At 38.6% G+C, this 20,614-nt stretch overlaps 5 protein-coding genes across 6 annotated transcripts in view; all 5 read left to right on the forward strand.

Annotated features, from left to right (window-relative positions):
- LOC134825967 (lambda-crystallin-like) overlaps window positions 1-20,614 on the forward strand; it is a 99,804-nt gene that overhangs the window by 66,715 nt on the left and 12,475 nt on the right. The window lies entirely within an intron of this gene.
- The window catches only part of LOC134825974 (dynein light chain roadblock-type 2-like), an 88,319-nt gene that overhangs the window by 53,812 nt on the left and 13,893 nt on the right, over window positions 1-20,614 (forward strand). The gene's annotated exons all lie outside the window — the stretch shown is intronic.
- LOC134825968 (GPN-loop GTPase 1-like) lies at window positions 7,827-11,291 on the forward strand. Its single transcript, XM_063838184.1, has 7 exons — window positions 7,827-8,218; window positions 8,904-9,064; window positions 9,210-9,303; window positions 9,512-9,649; window positions 9,843-10,022; window positions 10,135-10,254; window positions 10,957-11,291. The coding sequence occupies exons 1-7, from the start codon at window positions 7,844-7,846 to the stop codon at window positions 11,020-11,022; spliced, it is 1,134 nt and encodes a 377-aa protein (XP_063694254.1). The 5' UTR covers window positions 7,827-7,843; the 3' UTR covers window positions 11,023-11,291.
- Window positions 12,037-14,713, forward strand: LOC134825970 (uncharacterized protein C3orf38 homolog). Its single transcript, XM_063838186.1, has one exon. The coding sequence runs from the start codon at window positions 12,065-12,067 to the stop codon at window positions 13,016-13,018; it is 954 nt and encodes a 317-aa protein (XP_063694256.1). The 5' UTR covers window positions 12,037-12,064; the 3' UTR covers window positions 13,019-14,713.
- Window positions 15,178-20,614, forward strand: part of LOC134825972 (transmembrane protein 231-like) — an 11,047-nt gene continuing 5,610 nt past the window's right edge. Inside the window, exons 1-5 of the mRNA XM_063838187.1 lie at window positions 15,178-15,293; window positions 15,676-15,828; window positions 16,642-16,916; window positions 18,937-19,035; window positions 19,905-20,044. Of these exons, the coding sequence (XP_063694257.1) occupies window positions 16,793-16,916; window positions 18,937-19,035; window positions 19,905-20,044 (363 nt within the window). The 5' untranslated portion in view covers window positions 15,178-15,293; window positions 15,676-15,828; window positions 16,642-16,792. The remainder of the gene's footprint in view (window positions 15,294-15,675; window positions 15,829-16,641; window positions 16,917-18,936; window positions 19,036-19,904; window positions 20,045-20,614) is intronic.

Raw genomic sequence — 20,614 nt, forward strand, 5'->3', positions numbered from 1 at the left:
ATTTACGTAGCCCGGGTAAATTATGTAACAGAAAAGTTGGCCATTCTTCATCGTTTCCTGAGCTTTGTAGTTCTATCATTACACGCTTTGCTGATTTCTTATAAATGCGCATTGAGAAAATGCTAGATGGGCAAGTTATGCGACTAATGTTGTGCTCGGTAATAGCTAATATAGGACCTTTATACAGAACACTAGCGCGTAGATCTGGTTGAGAGTACGTTGTTAGCCAGTCGATATTGTCGTCATAAGATGTGCCATACTTTGGTAAATCGGGAGGAAATAAGTATTTTATCGACGACGGCAGAAGGCCAGGCATGTAATTTATCTTGTGCATCAGAGTCAGAGCATTTTTTATGATTACCCCGTGTACAGTTAATATTTCGTACTCTTTAAACGTAGCTTTAGTATGATCCGGAAGTTTACCATCTTTGTAATAGTAATTCACGTAACCCGGCATAACTGCTCGTATTCCTTGTTTTTGTTTAGTGAACAGTGAGTTAATATGAGATTTTGCAGCAAAACCCCAAACGAGCGAACAGAAATTTAAGTGAGATTGTACAAAACTTTGGAAGATCTGTAAGCGTGCTTTGATTGGTAAACCGTGACATTTTTGTTTTGATAGCACGAATGTGGCTGGCCCAGTTTAGTTTGTCGTCGACGATAACTCCTAAAAATCTGGCCTCCGTTTTGCGTTCAATAGGAGTGTTGTCAATTCTTACCTGTAGAGACGATAGGTCTACCCGTCTTTTTGAAAATACCATATAGCAAGTCTTCTTCAAATTAAGAGCTAAGCCGTTTGAGTAAACCCATTTTATCAACACATCAGTGAGGTGGTCGATTTTGGATACAATTTCTTGTATATTTGATCCGGTGATAATTATATTTGCATCGTCTGCGTATAATATAAATTTAGCTAAGTTACTGATTCCTGGTAAGTCATTGATATATATAACGAAAAGCAGGGGGCCTAATATGCTACCTTGTGGAACACCGTATACCATAGATTCTAATGATGAATTGGAGCCGTTCAAGGAGACAAATTGACTGCGACCATTAAGGTATGACTCGAACCATTTCAAGGCAATGCCGCGAATACCGTAATGCTCAAGTTTCCTGAGTAATGTCGCGTGATCTAGGACGTCAAATGCCTTACTATAGTCTAAAAGTAATAGTAGTGTTATTTGGTTCTTATTTAGGGAATGCAGAATGGAGCTCTGAGCATTGAGAAGCGCATGCTCGCATGATCTTCCTGGTCGGAATCCGTATTGATTCTCGAATAGTGAGTTATTCTTGTCGAGAAATTCTAGTACCCGCCTGTGCATGAGTACTAGTATATGACATAAAGTTCATGTAATGGAAGTAGATCTATGTTGATCGGTAGTTCATCTAAAACTACAAAAACTTGACCCTTCCATGAATTGTGGCCTAGTGGTTCGACTCAACTGAATGAACAGAAACGTTGTTCAGGGTTAAATGAGGAGGGCCCTGTCAAAAGATCAAGAATCTTCTTAGGGTACCAACTACCCCTTCAGTAAATCTAAATAGAAGTGTACTGTAAACTATGTAACGTACTGTAATGAGTCACCAGTTCTATTTGACTGCGATATGGTGATCGCGTTGGAGGATCAAGTTCAATCTGTGGTCATAGAGATGCTTGATTTTAACGTCGTCTGAATTGTTATGAAATTTCTATATTTGCAATGCTTTTATTACTTTGCTGTGACGTGGACGTCACTTTTCGTGCACCTACTTCAAATACCAGCACTTTTGACTAATGCACAGTAATATTTTCCAGATATATGTCTCAGACGAATAACTATTAGATTATTATTGTTATCTATTTAGTTACAGTTATGTAGTAAAACAAAGTATTTTAGTAAAACAAAGTATTTTATTTATTAGCAGTGCAATCAATTCATATGATATAATTATAAGAATATAATAGTATGTCACACCTATTTAACTGTTACGTTCGAGTAGTCGTGCCATGGCTAAATTTAACTAGGACCAGTGGTGTCGATTAACATTTTAAAAGGTGATTCTAAGTGACACAAATGGAAAATTTTAAGAAAAGACGGATCAAAACACAGATCCAAGGACAAGGAGACCCCACTGCAGGACCATACATGCTATTGGCTTGTGCATGGCCCAAAAGGTTCCAGTTGTCCAGGAAACTGTACGTAGCTGGTCAACTAGTTTTGAATTCAGACTAGGCTTGATGAGTTCTGGGGTTACTAGAGTAGGATTTGATGGTGCCAGGTTTGTTCAGGCGGACATGGAAATTATGCGAGGAATATATAGGTATATAAAAATCATATCAATATAAAAATAGATCCAAAAATAGATCCAAAGATTCACACGGTAAGTCAGTCTTGACCAGTGGCGTAACGAAGGACCCCTCTGTTTGAATGTTTGAATGTTTGAATAAAGAAATTTTGTTTGAATAAAGAAATTTTTAAGAAATTCTGTTTGAATAAAGAAATTTTTAATTAGCACTGTATAGTTTAAGATATTTATAGCTTATTATAACCATTGATACAAAGGCCATAATCTTTCGCCAGCTCTCTAATATCCACCTCGAAGCTGCATTTTATATCCTTGAACTACACAATATAAACTAAAGCATGTTTTAGTGTAGACTTTTTGTCACAACAAGACTGCAACCTATAGTAAGAACTATAAACAGAACCCCTAATGTCTACTAACAAATTTCTTCTAGTCCTAATCTGAGCCTTGTCTCTATAAACCTAACTGAACTAGCGTTTCGGTGTGTGCAAAAGCTTTCAGGCACGCGCATTCCTTGCCCCGTTAGTTACCTGTCCTTCCAAAACCAAACTAGCAGTCAAGGACAAAAAGTCATACACCAAATGGGCATTATATTTTATTAATTGTTTTACATTTTTTTATTCTGTAAAATGTGCTAAAATTAAATTTCTTGTTTCATCGAAAATTTCTTGTTTCATTGAATGTGGGACAATTTCGAAAACTTAACTAAAGTACTAGCAAAACTGTGCATTTTGCTCTAGATACACACTTTTTTAGAGATTTTACCGGCGTATCCTCTAAAATTACCTAATTTGTTCAATTTTAATGAGGGGCACCAAAAGGGGAGGAGGTGCCAACAGGGGGGCGCTTTTTCGGCAGGGGGGTGCCAACAGGCAACGTTACGCCTTGGTCTGGACTGTTATTAATTTCAGTCGATGACACTTAAAGGGGAACGCTGATAATGAGTTAAATTATTAGCTATTTTAGATTTTGTTATAATAATGATGACATGAGTGCTGGTTCAGATGAACAACTGTGTAGTATCCAAGCGAAAACCCTAGGAAATCCTTCATTCAGCACCTACTAGACACATTTGTCTTTCCTGGTATCAATGATCATTGCTCATGTGGGTTTCCTTTATTTTATTATCTGCATAGCCTCCAGCTTATTTTTACTAAATCTTTATTTTTTAGTTTAAAAATAATGGACTTGCCCAGATTGATGAATAGATTGATAGTATTTGACTCAGAAGTTTAAAACTTGGATTACTCTTAGGCAGTAAACGACCGGGGGTAGGATTTGGCCGGGGCCGGGGCCGGGGCCGGGAATGTCCAAATTTTGCCGGGACTGGGAATTGGCCGTTCTGGAATTTGGCCGGGGCCGGGGCCGTGAATTTAATAAATCCACGGCCAAGTTAGAACTTTTCACTGAAAAGTTGGCACTCTGGACATCATCCTTTCAAAATTGAAAATCCATTTTAAGATTTATATGAAAGTTTTAGGCCGATTTCGATCAAAAATTCCCGGCCAAATTCCCGGCAAAAATTGAAAATCGGCCGGGGCCGGGCCGGGAAGAAATAGCTCACCCGGCGCCGGGATTTCACGGCGCCGGGAATCCCGGTCGTTTACTGCTCTTAGGTAATATAATTAGGGGGGGGGGGGGGGGTCAACCTCATTTTACCTCATGAGGCCAGCCAAAAAAGGCAAAATTGGGATGAGGTAAAATGAGGTAAAATGAGGTAAATAAATCTAGTTTTCTAAGCCTTTTTTTAGAGACAAAAAAGGTTTATTCGAAGTCATTATACTATAATTCGAGGCTGTGCATGGTCTCCCATGATATTTAATGGTTTATTAGGGGTGATGTGGTCCCTGGGAAGGGGCATTCCCAGTTTAACCTACTTACTCTCCAAACTTGGGGTAAATAAAACTTCGCATTATAATTATTATTTATGAAAAGAAAATTGAACATTTCAATTTCCATGATCCATTAGGATATTGTAAATAGCACTTGCTAAGTTTTGTAAAGGAATTAGCAATAACTTTAGTGTCACTTTGGCAGTTGCCAATTTATGGGGATATTTCTGCATTGCATGACATGGACCATTTAAATAATATCTTAATTTGATATTGCGATTATCGAGTCACTCTGAAACAAATTGTGTCTAACTAGACCAAATGTAAACAACAGTTGCGCATGGAACTGGATTGGATATCTACATGAATTTAGTCGAAATTGCATAGTGAAAGGTCATTTCATAATAAATTACTCATATAAACTCATACTTCATACAATTCTAAGTTCTTATGTACATGTTCAATGTTTCGCTGTAGAATAAAGGGCAGTTCAGAAAACCACCTTTCGTTGAAATAATTAGATATCACCTCTAATTAGTTGCTCTATAGGGTCGGGAACAACCAAAAAAATTTTTGTGTCTCTAAGGTTTCGTATAATACTGACTTGGGCCACGCCCATATTTTTCACCAATTTTTAACAGGTAAAATTCTCTAAATCGTCAATTTAGTCACGAAGGAGTATGGAAGGAGTTCTAAATGTGTGCTCCTCTAATAGAAACAGTAGGAAATGGTTAACTTTAGTCGAGGTTTCAGGTCTCTACAATGTCGGGAAGTTCCTGCAGGAATTTGCGCATTGCGCTGAAGCGCAAGATTCACAGCACCAAAAGCGAAGGTCGTAGAGACATGAGACCTTGACTTAAGTTAACCATTTCATACCATTGCTATAAGAGTATGCCACTTTCAGAGTCCTGAACAATGAATTTTACCTGTTAAAATATATCATCTTTAACTGATATCAATTTAGTTTAACACTGTTAATTTTTTTTAAAAACATAATACTTCACACCAAACTAACGCACAATATGATAGTATAAAAAAGGAAGGTTTTCCTTGGATTCCAAATTCAACTTTGATTATATCCTGGCACTGATTATCATTTCTCGATTGTTCTCCATTTTCCAATGCAGTCAGCAAGTTCCAATTAAGGTAGACTAGGTTTTCGAATCTTCATATTATGTTCAGAAGCAGGCCAGAAGGGGTTGTTACCAGAGGAATATCTTCTTGGAACAAGGGAATTAATGAGGTCTTCATTTATAACTCGTCAGTGACAGTCCGGACAGGATGAGCATTGACGAGATCCACTGATTACTTCATAGCTCGTCATTGATAGGATCAGTATTAAATAAGGTCGAATGATTACTTCATAGCTCGTCACTAACTGTATCAGCATAACATGACTAACAACTAACGAAGTCCAGTGATCTCTTGCTGATACGTCAAGACAAGATCAGTAAATAGCTAAAAATATCGAAAAAAATTAGCTTAGAAATTACAGACTCGTACAAATGCCTTCTTCACAACTAACTCTTCGGCCTCATCTTTTTAAATCACTCATTCCCTCTGAAACAAGATAATACTTAGGACTAGGAGGAACTTAGTTAAATTCTTGTATGATTCAGTAAGAGGAAAATTCCTTAGTAAGCTAACAATCTTTTGTAGGATGTTACCACTTATCATATCTGTTATCCAGCATAATCCCACAACTAGACCCTCTTATTCTTGAGTCTTGACAATGACAGTAGCAATGTACACTATTTTGATGCTCGGTCCAGGTCTCCAAGAAAACCTTCCTTTTTATATTCTCATATTGTGTGTTAGTTTGGTGTGAAGTATTATTTTCTTTTTTAAAACTAACAGTGTTAAACTAAAATGATATCAGTAAAAGATGATATATTTTAACAGGTAAAATTCATATAATTGACGATTAAGAGATATGGGAGTGTGTTCAGGACTCTGAAAGTGGCATACTCTTATATAGTAATGGTATGAAATGGTTAACTTTAGTCAAGGTCTCATGTCTCTACAACCTTCGCTTTTGGCGCTGTGAATCTTGCGCTTCAAGCGCAATGCGCAAATTCCTGCAGGAACTTCCCGGCATTGACAAACAACATGGTTTCAGATCGAACAGAAGCTGCTTGACCCAAATGCTCGATCACTTTGATGACATCTTTGAAGGGTTTACTCAGGGGAAAGACACAGACTCCATATACCTCGACTTCGCCAAGGCGTTTGACAAAGTTGACTTGGACCTTCTCTTGTTAAAGTTAAAGAGATACGGATTTCACGGAAAACTTCTAAGCTGGATCCAGTCATTTCTCTCTGACCGTGAACAGGTTGTAGTCCTAAACGGTGTTCATTCGGACAGTGCCAGGGTTCTAAGTGGTGTCCCTCAGGGAAGTGTGTTAGGACCACTATTGTTCATTTTGTTTATTAACGATCTAGAGCTAGCTGTTACCTCTTCTAAGGTAAGCTTCTTTGCTGACGATACTAGGGTCTCCAAACGTATCGATTGCTTTGAGGACTGTCTGCTGCTTCAGGCTGATCTGTACGGTATTCTCGACTGGTCACGCTGCAACAACATGAAGCTCCACGAACAGAAGTTTGAGCTCCTGAATCATCTCCACAATAGAAAAAGTACCTTTTCTGAACTTCCTTTTTACGTGGAAACTCTACTTTACAAGGTCTCCAGCGAGGAAATACTACATCCCGTTGAGAACGTTAGAGACCTCGGAGTTATGGTTTCAAGCGATCTGAACTGGTCCAAACAGATCGGTAATATGGTCAAGAAAGCTAGAAGCACACTGTCATGGGTGTTAAGTGTCTTCAAAACTCGTGATAGGACCGTAATGACTACCCTATATAAGTCTTTGGTCAGAAGCCTACTAGAGTACTGTTGTCCGCTGTGGGACCCTGTTAAGGTGACTGAGATCCAGCTTTTGGAGGGGGTCCAGCGAACATTCACCGATCGTATATGCGGTCTGGAAAATATGAACTACTGGGAGAGGCTTTCACATCTAAAGCTAATGTCACTGCAGCGCAGAAGGGAACGGTACACTATTCTGATGATGTGGAAGATCCTTCACAATGTTGTCCCCAATTGCAGCAATATAAGGTTCACAAAAACATCCAGACATGGTACCCGAGCAATCATCCCTTCCCTGTCTAGGTTGAGTTCCTCGAGCAACCAGACACTCTATGACAGCTCATTTGCTGTAAGAGGACCAAAACTGTGGAACAAAGTGCCTGATAATATTAAAGCTGAAGCTACGTTTGAGTCGTTTAAAGTTAGTTTGTCCAAGTTTATTGCTTTGATACCGGACAACCCTCCGACTTCCGGTTATAGCTGCAGCTGGTCTAATTCCCTGGTAGACTACTCGCCATCGAGGTGGTCAGAAATCTGATGACCCTTCCTGCTACGAGGATAAACACAACCAAAGTAACCAAAGTAAGTAATTGTAGAGACCTGAGACCTCGACTAAAGTTAACCATTTCTTACTGTTATATTAGAGGAACACACATTTAGAACTCCTTCCATACTCCTTCGTGCTAAATTGACGATTTAGAGAATTTTACCTGTTAAAATTTTTGCCGAGATTTACCTCATTTTACCTCATGAGGCCAGCCAAAAAAGGCAAAATTGGGATGAGGTAAAATGAGGTAAAATGAGGTTGACCCCCCCCCCCCCCATAATTGATCTTTCTCTTTAAAAAGTAGGGAAACTGGTAATGTTAACAGCAGAAACAACCCCTGAAATGGATACTTCTGAGAAAGCTCAAATGGAATCTCCTCAAACTCCTCAAACTGAAACGGACAATCCTAAAGAAGCTAATCCCACCAAAAAACCTGTTGTCATAATAACTCTTGGAATGGCTGGATCTGGGAAAACTTGTTTTATGCAGCGTATTAATGCTTGGCTTCATGCTAAAAACAAGTGCCCATATGTCATGAATTTAGATCCAGCAGTTTTTGAACTCCCTTATCCGGCTAATATTGACATAAGAGACAGTGTTAAATACAAAGAAGTTATGAAGCAATATCAGCTTGGTCCCAATGGTGGAATTATCACATGTTTAAACTTGTTTGCCACAAAATTTGACCAGGTGAGTCAATTAGTGATGTGGTCACGTATTCTTTCTCATTTTAGCTTGATTTCTGAGAGAAAGTCAAACAGATGCATGTTGAATCACAGCTGAAGATAAGTTACATTTCGACACATCTGCAACAATTTGTATTATATTTTCAGTGGTTTTTGTGATTTGGATCAATCACATCCTTACATCAAGGTCAAAAGGAAATCGCGGCACGTGCAGAATCGCGATTTTTCCTATTCTCCGCGACAAATTTGTTAAGTGAGATTTGGAACAATGAGAACATTGATCAATTGTTAAGACAATTAATCTATATTATAACTTTATAACATACCTTTGTGAACACAATATTGACAAAAACTCATGAGGGTAAAGGAAATATTTCTACGAACATAGTGATAGTGAAAAACTTATACAAAGGATGCCATGCTGGCAACATGCCGCAACCTCTAAGTATCCACCTCTAAGTCGTACACACAGACCAACTAGCAAGTCATTACCCTACAAACCAGTCTACCCCTGATTCATAATTCTATTCGTGCAAATACATTATATTTCACTGTGATTTTCGAGATTTTCGCCACGATTTTGCCTAGTTTGGCTTGTCGCAGCGCCGCAATTTTTAGCCTAAATAAAGAAATAATCGCGATTTTCTTTTGTCCTTGCCTTACATGTGTTAAAATCGGACTTTTTTCAGGTATTGGATATCTTAGAGAAGAAGAAAGACTTAGATTTTGTTTTGATAGACACCCCTGGTCAGATAGAAGTTTTTACTTGGAGTGCCAGCGGAACAATTATATCTGATGCTATAGCAAGAAGCTATCCAACAGTAATCGCTTTTATTATGGATACTGTAAGGTTTGGCATTATCTTCCTACACCCATTCTTATCCACTTTGAATGATATCCATTTTAATCCTGGCTTCTTAAAAGTATCAGTTTTAGTGTTTAGCTCACTACAATAAATAGAAATATAACATTCAAAACAAAGTTCAAATTTTCAGGTGTACAAATCCAGTCACGTTTATGTCAAATATGATGTATGCCTGCAGCATAATGTACAAAACCAGGCTTCCCCTTATTGTGGTCATGAACAAGGTAAGGTTTATGTAAAACTTTTCTTCTAATAATATTTTGTCCGTTTTTAATTAGATATAGCAATCTTCCTCTCGACTTGAAAACATAAAACGTCCTAATATGATGTTTTTCTTCTGCACTGAGGTCATGGTAATCTCACGTTACTGTAGGCTGATTTGATTATCGTGAGTTATCTTATTATAAAATAGAAACACGTACAATTCCACAGACAGATATTGTTGATAACAAGTTTGCTGTGGACTGGATGAACGATTTTGAGACTTTTCAAGAGGCGTTAGACGCACAGCCAAGTTATTCTAGTAACCTTTCCCGCTCTATGAGCTTAGTTCTGGATGAATTTTACCAGGTAGGGTTATTATCATGTCTTAAATTTTGTAATTTTTTGATTTCTGTGAGTTTTATTAAGCTTCGTGAGCCAGCAACTTAACAGTGTTTAACGCAGCTTAATACAATTAGAATGGCTAATAATGGCTTAATTTGTGAATAATATTTTAATTACTACCATTTACAAGTTATAAAAATAGTAAAATTACACACAGGATTTGAGAACAGTAGGAATATCAGCAGTGACTGGACAAGGTTGTGCTAACTTTTTCAAAGAAGTCAGCAGCGCTGCGACCGAGTACTATGAAGACTATGTTCCTCATCTTGAAGAATTAAGGAAGATTATCCAGAAGAGGAAAGAAGATGAGATGGAGGCCCAGTTGAAGAAACTTAAGGTGAGTAAAGCTAAATCTATGTTCCAATTAACCCTCGCATTTTATAACGCTTTACACAGGCAAAGTTTTTAATCTAAAGATCTAAGTAAAGTTAATTTAGTTAAACTTGCAGGTGGATCGAGGAGAGGAGATTAAATTGGAAGAGGACATGATGAACCCAGTTCAGACTACGAACCTACCCCCCTCTTTCTCTAATTACAACGATAGCGACGACAACAGCTCTGACGAAGAGGTCAGAATCTTTTAAACTTCATCTTATTGTGATCTTTATCATAGTTGTAGTTTTAACTGCTTGGAAACTTTTGAATTATTCTGTGTTCCATGTTTTGTAACAAGCGGCCCCCTCACCTCCTGCCCCCCCCCCCCCCCGACCCCAACCCCCCCCCCCCCCCCTCGCAGTACTGGGTACCAGCTGGCTATTTCTTTTTTCTTTGTAACAATGAATAGATCAGGGATCGTAGAGCACATTCGTGAAATGCCACTCCCAATATGAATTAAACTCGAGCCTGGTTGTGCTAGCACCCATGTAGATTGTAGTGGTATAGCTCTCATTTACACCACTGAACACTCCCTACAACTCCAAATTAATTACTCTTGGAATTCTGTGGAAAATTCTATATTTATTACATATTTTCTCCAGAAGGCGAACGGTCGCGGTAGTTCCACATCATTTCATCATAACCTCAATTACAAGCAATTTGTAGTGTTCATATAATTCTTGACATTCTAAATGGGATGAAATGAGGAAATGGAAACAAAGTGTCCATTCTAACTTGAAACTGAGAGCCAGTTTAACTTTAAATGTTGTACTGATTAGAGGTTTAATTCCTATATTTGCCAAGCTTCTCTCGGATACAACCAGGTAACTACCCTACAGTACAATGACTTGCTATTTATATTGTTTCAACATGATCTAAATGTCTTATCATTTCAGGTGCAGTACGAAGGAAGTTCTGCTGCTGAGGCTTCGTTTGAGAGATACCGGACAGGAACGTCATGACACGTGACCATCAGGAGTTTAATTTTTTTAAACGATTAATTTATTCAACGTGTTTTTAAGACCAGAACCTCTTTTAATTTTTACTCTTTTGTGAATTCGTAGCTTTTTTATGTTATCAAAATTCTTTGAAATTTGGATCTTTTGGCCTTTTTTCTTGCCATTTTCGTCATGAAAATTAACTTTTATTCCGCAAGATTCTTTCAGAGTTATTTAACTGCCGGCCGGGAATTTTATTTGTTAAGTTATTCATTGTGATGATTCAAATCATTTTAACCTTGTTTTCTTCATCTACAATAATTAATGACAATACCATTCGTTTTCAAAATTATCACGATAAAATTGTCTGTTTTAAAAAGATTTTACTGTATCTCAACATCAATTACAAGGGTTATTATAAATTATTTGCGCACGATGACATCTGGTGAACCGCATTTTGTTCAACCCGATATCCGGAATTGTGTTTCATCATTTTAACACATCATTATCCTTGTGTTATTTCATTTTATTTCAGCACTCTTTTAAAATTATTAGTTAGTTCTGAAGATTCGCAGCAGCTGTGATAATTCATAATTATCAGCACTTTTTAAAACTGTAATTGTTGTATAAACTTATGTGACAGATACTACTTGCTAGTACCTGTAGCTGGTTCGGCAGCACCCTTACGTTCATTGTAAAACTGAGGATTGCTTCCATCTCATACGTGCAGCTAAAATCTAACTTGTATTATTAGAAGGTAGAGATAATGGGCCGTTAGGTATGGCCACCGGCCTTTATATGGCCACTGTATGGAGGTTGTATGGTCACCGTATAATGACCGGGTAGAGGCCATATAAAGGCTGTATTGTGGCCGTATGAAGGCTGTTTGGAGGCCACATGATGGCCATACCTAATTTTCCATTATCCACCTAAGGTATGTTTAACCTAACTAACATTATTGTAACCTACCTAGTACCTAACTTGAACCTAACTTGAACCTAACTTGAACCTAACTAACCTATGATCTGTTCCAGGTGTAGGGCAGGGATGGTCACTGTGGAGTGCAATGCTAAGTGAAGTAGAAAAGAATGGTATCCGGAGTCTGTTAGATAGACTCACAAGGGAAGACCTCATATCTTTAACCGACACCGTCACCAACCGTGCAGTCACCGTCGAAACTTGTAAGGATGCGATCGAGGCTATCCTCAGTTTTACAATGAACGTTAAGGTGCTGTTGCGCCGGAAAAAAGTGCGCCGCGAGCATGTATTTCAGTACCTGGCCGAGAATCAGGTGTTCGTCCCATCAACTGCTGATAAGCAGCAGCTGATAAAAAAGGTGATGGAATTGTGGGAGATCAAGGAGAAGGAGTTGAAGAACGGAGGGGTCGGAGCTGATTGTGATTACGGAGACCCCTCCGTCTCCAGCACCTCACAAACTCACGGGGTAACTCAGGAACCCGCCTCATCAACCACGTCTCCAGGCCACTCGCCCAAAACCAGTCCTGGGCTCTGTGGTGATGTGGAGAAAAAAGACAATGACGATTATGGTCAGAAGTATGCCGAGCAGTGGACACCTTGGTTTTATGATTTGTTACGGCAGTGCGGCACCAACATGATCCACGACCCTCTCGCACCTCATGGTATGAGCGACTGGGGTGAGCATCATTTCTGGGCGGATGCCGTTCTGAAAATCGAGGTAACCGCCCGTAATCAGACAACCGAGGAAAACTACAGCGGGGCCCTGAACGTATCAAGGAGACTTTACAGTCTGGTGGTTCGGGAGAGCATCTATCTGAACCCTAACCTGGACAGAAACGGTATCAAGGGCCGGTTAGAACAGCACAGTGGCATGGTGCTTGTCACGGCTAGCGGCACTGTCCATCGACACTCTCACTTTGTGGGGATATTCAGTCAGGCATTTGGGCTACTCCGAGACCCTTCCGTCAACAATAACTACAGAATTAAGTTCACTAATTTGCAGCTACGCAGTACAGACTATATGCCTCCCTACCAAACATAGTACCCACCATCGGAATAATGATTTATCTTTTAAACCTTCTCTCCTAGCGGGAGAGAGCACATGGCACTTGCGGCACTGAGTGCACAGGGAGAGAATTAGCTCAATGTTGAGCCTCACCCCGTCACATCAAGTTTTTATATTTCTAACCGTTGATTCTTTTTTACACGAAAATTATTGTAATCCAATTTCGTTGGGTATAATATTCTGATCGAATGTCTGGAGAGAGAGAAATTGGAGATATGTATCAAAACATTGGGCACACGATAATAATACCTCGATATAATGTTTGTTGTTATGAAGAGTATCGGGAGATTGTTGTTGTTGTTTAAAATGTAACTTATTTAAGTGCTATTCGGAGCTAGAGGTTGAAGTATTAAAATCGTATCGGTTGTTGACGCTGAAAGATTATATGATATAATTACCCATTTGATCGGTTTGATACCACTTTCTCACGCACATGAGGCAGCTCCTTTATATAACGGTTAATTTTGTGCAGTGTGTGAACTTCGGGGGTAAATGAAATCTGAATGTGTAATGAATATGTAAATGATCTTCTGAATATGTAATCGGTCGAACACCCCGTATAAATATATTATAATTTAAAATGTTATATCAGTGCCGGTAATGGGTGACGGAGGAGAATATGAGAATTAGGAGGGTGGGATGAGAGGGGGTTGACAAACTAGACTTACAACGGTTCTTGCTAAACCTGGTAGACACTTCTGAATCTGAGTCTAGACTGGCAAATTATCTGGCGTATTGGTTAGGATAGCAAGAGAGGTATGTCAACTTGATAGAGCTGGTAGACCTGTACCCCTGTCCTTTATAATGTGAACATCAGTGCAGGCTATCTCTTATAAGTTTGCTTTGGACATTTTTTTAAATCTTAAATTTCGCATGCTTGCCTAATAAGCCGTAGGTATTTGCAGAAACTGCGCCTTATATGAGGCGAGGTGTTTTAATTTTCTAACTAGCAACTATTTACAATATGTGCACAACTGCAACTGTAAAAAATATCACCCCAAAATTTGCAATTCAAAGGAGGCATTTTGTTTTAAGCAGTTTTATTGTCAGCACCACCTTCCACATAATATGAATAACTCAAAAAATGTGTCTACTAACTACTTCCAAGTACTAATTTACATTGAAACTCCATTCCAAAGCCTTTTAGATGCACATGATATATCCCAACTGTACTATATATGAAAATAAAACCTTTTAAAGATTTCTTGCCTGTTTTAAAAACGCTGAAAACTGAAAAGCAGAACTTACAAAACGTAATGTTGCAGTTTAAGTGATAGAATGTTTAAAGAACCTGTGCTCACCAGCAAGAGTTTAGTTATAGCAGTTATAGCAGTTACATAATTATGTTATTTTATGTTTTTACTGTGTGTGAGAGAATTATAGTGAAACTTGTGGTCATCTTCTTAAGGTAGCATATATGATATTATGTTGTGTTTAATGATTCAATGCTTAGCTTGAATATATATATACAAGGTGATATATAAATAACCGTTAATAAGTACAGTAAATAAGGTACTTGAAGATAAATCCAGCCTATCTTATTGTAACCGTATTATGTTTCAGTCACGTGTAACTAATTAAATAGTCACATCTGTGCTCCGTTGTTGCATACAAATATCATATTGTTATGATTAAATTATATATTTCATATTGATTGAAGCATAATTATAATTTTAGAAAAAAAAAATCACCGAGTTTTCCTCTCTCTTGAATCATGTCTTTTCAAACGTTTTCTCCAACAGAATTCCATTTACAATCGGATACATATCGCAGTAGTCTGAATAATGAGCCCATAATTAAAACAATTTAGCAGTGGTGAGAAAAGTAAAAGCTTGACAGCTCTCATTCCCAATCAAATGTTAATTATCAGGACTGTCCTGAAGAGCCACAGTCTAGTCCTAATTTCTCTCGTCTAAATTCATAATAGAACTGATTAATGCTGTCTCTTTGCCGAGTCTCAATCTAAAATTGTGCCGTCTTTTAAAATGCACTGTCACGTGAATTCGTGAGAATTGCTGGTTCGTGACGTGTAGAGAAATAATCACGTGTCCCACACACTTGCGAAGTGGTCACGTGACGTCATGAAACGGTCACGTGACGTGACCATGACCTCCTGATTGATGGTTGTTCCCCTCAGCAATGTCAGCTGCCAATGTCTGACGGGCTAGGAGCGGCGACTATTGCTGTTATCGTCTTATCAGCGTATATATTCATCATCTTCCTGATCCTTCTCATCAAACATCTGACTAGGGTAAATTAAAAGTTATATTTTGTCATTGTATTATATTTAAGATAACGATTTTAAATGTTATATTAAATGTTATATTAATCATATTGTCATTATCAAGATAACGGATTTAAAGTGACACCGTCATTAACTTGTCACAAGTAGTGACAAGTCAAAGAATAAATTGAAGGCTTAAGTACTTTGCTTACTCTATCAAAGCAACGCTTGAATCACTGAAGTAAATAACTTTCTTCCTCAGCTAATCTAAATTGTCAAAGTGTTTAAATAAATGCCACAATTAATTCATAAAATATTTAAATACCTCTCTCTGTGTTTCAAAAATATGTCAAAGTAAATTACACCCCAAAAGTTTGATCAAATTAAAGTAATGTTATAATTTCCTCAGAACGATTGCTGTGAAGGCGGTTGCTGTGCGACGACTTGTTGCGCCGGAGTTAACCCCCTAGATAGCTGTTTGGTGTGTTTAGCAGAGAGCTGCGACTGTAGGTGTCCTACTTCACAACAACTAGCTGATACTTTGTGTCCCACACAAGCCCAGGTAGGTCTACAATCAGTGTAGGATAATAGTATGATCAGTTTACAATCAGTGTAGAATAATAGTATGATCAGTCTACAATCAGTGTAGGATAATGTAGGATCAGTCTATAATTAATGTAGGGCAATAGTAGGATCAGTTTACAATCAGTGTAGAATAATAGTATGATCAGTCTACAATCAGTGTAGGATAATGTAGGATCAGTCTATAATTAATGTAGGGCAATAGTAGGATCAGTGTAGGAGAAGCTGTTAAAAAGTAAAACATTTAAACGGGAGTGTTCTTTGGTTAATGAGGGTGTGTTGATCGTAAATGTAAAATATATTGGGGACTGTAACCCTGATAGCTGTAAGTTGTAGTTAGCTAGGTGGACAGTGCTGGCAATGTCATTACTAACGTGTCACACATACGACAACATGCACATAAAATGTATCGTTTCTTAAGACTCGTCATCAGCCACACATTTCCAGTGTTATATATTTTAGCTCCCTCCCCCACCAACGGTAATGATACGACCCAGTAGAATACGTGTTATAGAACCATTATTGTAACCATTAGAGGTTTAAAACCAAACTACCACCCAGATTCCCAGAATCATCAGTTGAAAACCGAAACCAACAAGCAACTTTAACTTTCCAGTAAATCGCAGTTTTAATAGTTACCGCAATATGTGTACGTGGCAAGATTGGGGCAGTACAGTGAGAAATCTCGGTTAATCGGTTATGTGGGTTCGTGGTTACTCCGCCATTTTACGGTTACTAGTTAAAATTCAAATGTAACGAGTTTAACTCTCCGTGTAACGAGTTACAATTTCAGTGTAACGAGTGTTGTTTGCATTGCCTCCCCGATACAGCTTGTCAAGGTGATATCACGTGCTGCTGCTTCGAGATACGACTTGCTGGAGGACCTTAGTAACCAATAACCATAGCAACAGACGCTAAAGAAACGCATCAGCTTAACAACCGACATGACGTTAACGACAGTGTATAAGAAAACGTCAGAAACGAAGTATATGACACCGACATGCTCGGTGGCGATGCTCTTCCACATTCTCAGCATTGCTACCATAATTGTGGTTCCTGCTCTCGTAGGTCAGTATTATATCAGTTTCTTATTCTCTGGTTATATTACATGAAATATTTAATTTAATGTATTATTTGATATTTATATTTGGATATTCTGAGATCTGCATGGTTAAAAATTACAATGGTGTCCGAAATTACCCAGATTTTCGTAAATTTCAAGTGGTTAAATTTTAAAGTCTCCCAATACACCCGCTTAAGGCATAATAAATGATTTTTACGTAGAAATTCTGGAAAAGGGGGAAAACGTTGCTGAAATACATCAAAATTGGTTAATTTCCCAAATTTAATTCAGAGATTCGCGTTTATCCGGCGATATATTCCTAAAATACTCTAATTTCGAATTATTGCAACTTACGTCGAGCCAAACCAGCTAACTACCGACCTATATCACTCACCTCTCATGTGGTTAAAGTATACGAGAGGGTGATAAGAAAAAAGCTGGTAAACTATTTGGATATCAATAACCTCATCTGTAGTAAGCAGCACGGATTTAGATCTGGCCGGAGTTGCCTTACTCAACTTCTCCACCATTTTGATGACGTTTTGGATTCTCTGAGCAACAATTCAGATTTTGATTCAATATACCTCGACTATGCCAAGGCTTTCGATAAAGTCGATCACAAACTCCTACTGAGAAAGCTCCAACTCTATGGAATCCATCCTAAAATCATAAAGTGGATAGAATCTTTCCTCTCAGACCGGAAACAAGCAGTTGTTGTTGACGGTCATCTGTCCATCCTTGCACTGATAATCAGCGGAGTTCCACAAGGTACGGTTTTGGGGCCGATCCTTTTCTTGATTTTTATCAATGATATCGAACATTGTATCATGCACTCTATAATTCGATGTTTTGCTGATGACACTCGCATATCCATTGCTATCAAATCGGAGCATGACGTCAAGCTCCTCCAAGAAGATCTGCAAAATGTCATTGACTGGTCTGAAAGAAATAATATGGCCCTTCACAAAGACAAATTTGAGTACATGTGTCATAAATTCAACCACCAATATGTACTATCTGAACTTCCATTTGTGGTTGAACACTATCAATACTCAGTTTCCAAAGACACTATACTTGAGCCAATACATCAGCTCAGGGATTTAGGCGTCATAGTGTCAAGTGATCTCTCTTGGTCCCCTCACATACGAGCCATTGCAGATAAAGCTCGCCAAAAAGCATCATGGGTTCTCAGTGTATTTCACACACGATCTCACTCCATCATGCTGACGCTATACAAATCAATGGTTCGAAGTCTGATTGAATATTGCTGTCCATTATGGCATCCCTCAAAAATCAGCGATATCCAAGAACTGGAGAGTGTACAGAAAGCATTCACCGCCAGAATATCAGGAATGCGCGATCTCCACTACTGGGATCGCCTGGTCTATCTATCTCTGATGTCTCTTCAACGAAGGCGGGAGCGATTCATCATTCTCCATATGTGGAAAATCCTCCACGGAAAGACCAGCAATGATCTGAACGTTCTATTTGTTTCACGCCCAAGGCTTGGAAACCTTGCAGTAATTCCATCAAAACGTAGAACCAGTTCAACAGCAAACCTCACCTTGTTTGACAACTCATTTGCAGTTCAGGGACCTAAATTGTGGAATGCAATCCCCTACCATCTGAATGTCATTCAAGATCTAGAGCACTTCAAAGATAAGCTCACAAAGTTCATGTTGTCTCTCCCTGATAAGCCGCCGATCAGGGGATATACTCCTCCAAATACGAACTCTCTGCTGTGCTGGCGCAACGAGCGAGACTCTACTTCGCTATGGGGTGGTCAGAAGATGTGATGGCCCCGTCAAGTCTTGACGAAACTCAACATAGGTCACATAGGTCATAGGTAGGTACGTATCGTGAAATTACCTGAATTAACCTGATAAACCGTTAATACTTCACCACTCCCACTTTTAAGTTTTTAAGTCGAAGTAATATTCATTCTTTAATGCTGCTATATGAATATAATACAGTTTGATTTTATCTCATTATCTATATACCAATTATAACTTATTTCCCAATCAGGCTTCTACACCCGCAACCTGTGGGTATCAGACATGACATACTACGAACAACCCCATGTCCAATTCAAGTACAAGCTGATTACTCAACTACAAAATAGTCGTAAGTCCCCTTGTACGGCTCTCGTATTATTATAATAATATCGCATAGATTATTGAGATGCCTTAACATAAATGCATTATGTTGGATTGTTCCTCTGTGGTTCAGGTTAATTTCATGAGATTAGGTTTGTTAACTATGTAGATTACACGATCTCGTTTAAAGGCCTGACACAGGAACATCCATATAATGCACATCTATTTTAAGATCTGGCACAGTTGACAATACTTGATCTTATAATGTTGATATAATATGTCATGTTGAATGTTGATAACCATTTTCATTCATTATATCGATGAAAGCGCGGCTATTTATATGTATTAACTATTAAGCCGACATAAGGCAGTACCGGTAGAACAGGTTGAACCAGTGCAGCTGGTAGAACCCGACCTTTGTGGCCTACATAACTTATTAAACAAACTGTGACTCAGCAGTCAGTATAAAATATTTAAATTTAGCTATGATATATGTAATATGGATAGCTGTCAGGAGCCAGCTAGGTCAATGTGGTTACATGGCTCAACTTAGAATAACACTATTAGTGAACAGTTCTAAATAATTGTGGGCTAGAAGTGCCAACATCAAAGCAAAAAAATGTTTTTAAAAACAGATTGATTTTGTTTCAATTCTGTTTCAATCTATTGTTTTTTGTGTTGGCACATTTTGGTCAATCATGTGACCGAGGCGTGCCACCAATATTGCAACAAAACCAAAAATATTTGAAGACGCTTTTATTTTGCGTTTTGTGGTGTCACTCTTCGGCCACCCTGGTAATTATTGTCAAGTGGCTGAGTTGTCTCACCATGAAAGTAACAATCTCTCCCACACCAAAAGCGAAAGTAAAGTTTTATAACACTCTCTCCCCCATACAGAAAGTGAAAGTAAAGTTTGGAGCACGTGGTCGTACTACAACACGCTAGTACAGGACATGTTGTCTGTACCAAGTGTCAGTGTAGCTGAGCAGGACACTGACAGAGACGGACTGACAGATCAACTCAACATTACCTTACAGGTCAGTTAATTAACTTAACATTATGTTACAAATCAGTATTCATTAAAGGTTGCCGCACTGTACTTTTATTATTTGGTTCGACTTTATAAGGCCACTCAATTAGCATAGAAAGTTTGACGAGAGTTGTGACAGTTTAGGGATTTTTAAGTTGCTTAGAAATCGACAGTTTTAAGTCACTTGAAAAAGTCCGGCTATTATTAATATTAAATCACAGCAACATGTGACTTGAAGAGTTCAAGATATATGTGGGATGTATCTCTTATTCTTCTCGTTTAGAAAGGGTTAGGTCTACTTAGAAGAGGTTTAGGTCTACTACGTGAACAAAACAGGGCTCGCTAAACCAGTCTTCGCTGGTCTACAAGGCACGAGGCAGTGGCTGGAGAAGGATGGACCATACTGCTCTCTCTCTCTCTCTCTCTCTCTCTCTCTCTCGACTCTCTCTCTCTCTCTCTCTCTCTCTCTCTCTCTCTCTCTCTCTCTCTCTCTCTCTCTCTCTCTCTCTCTCTCTCTCTCTCTCTCTCTCTCTCTCTCTCTCTCTCTCTCTCTCTCTCTCTCTCTCTCTCTCTCTCT

This window comes from Bolinopsis microptera, chromosome 1 (genome assembly GCF_026151205.1).
Source record: "Bolinopsis microptera isolate Bmic1 chromosome 1, MBARI_Bmic_1.0, whole genome shotgun sequence".
NCBI classification, from domain to species: domain Eukaryota; kingdom Metazoa; phylum Ctenophora; class Tentaculata; order Lobata; family Bolinopsidae; genus Bolinopsis; species Bolinopsis microptera.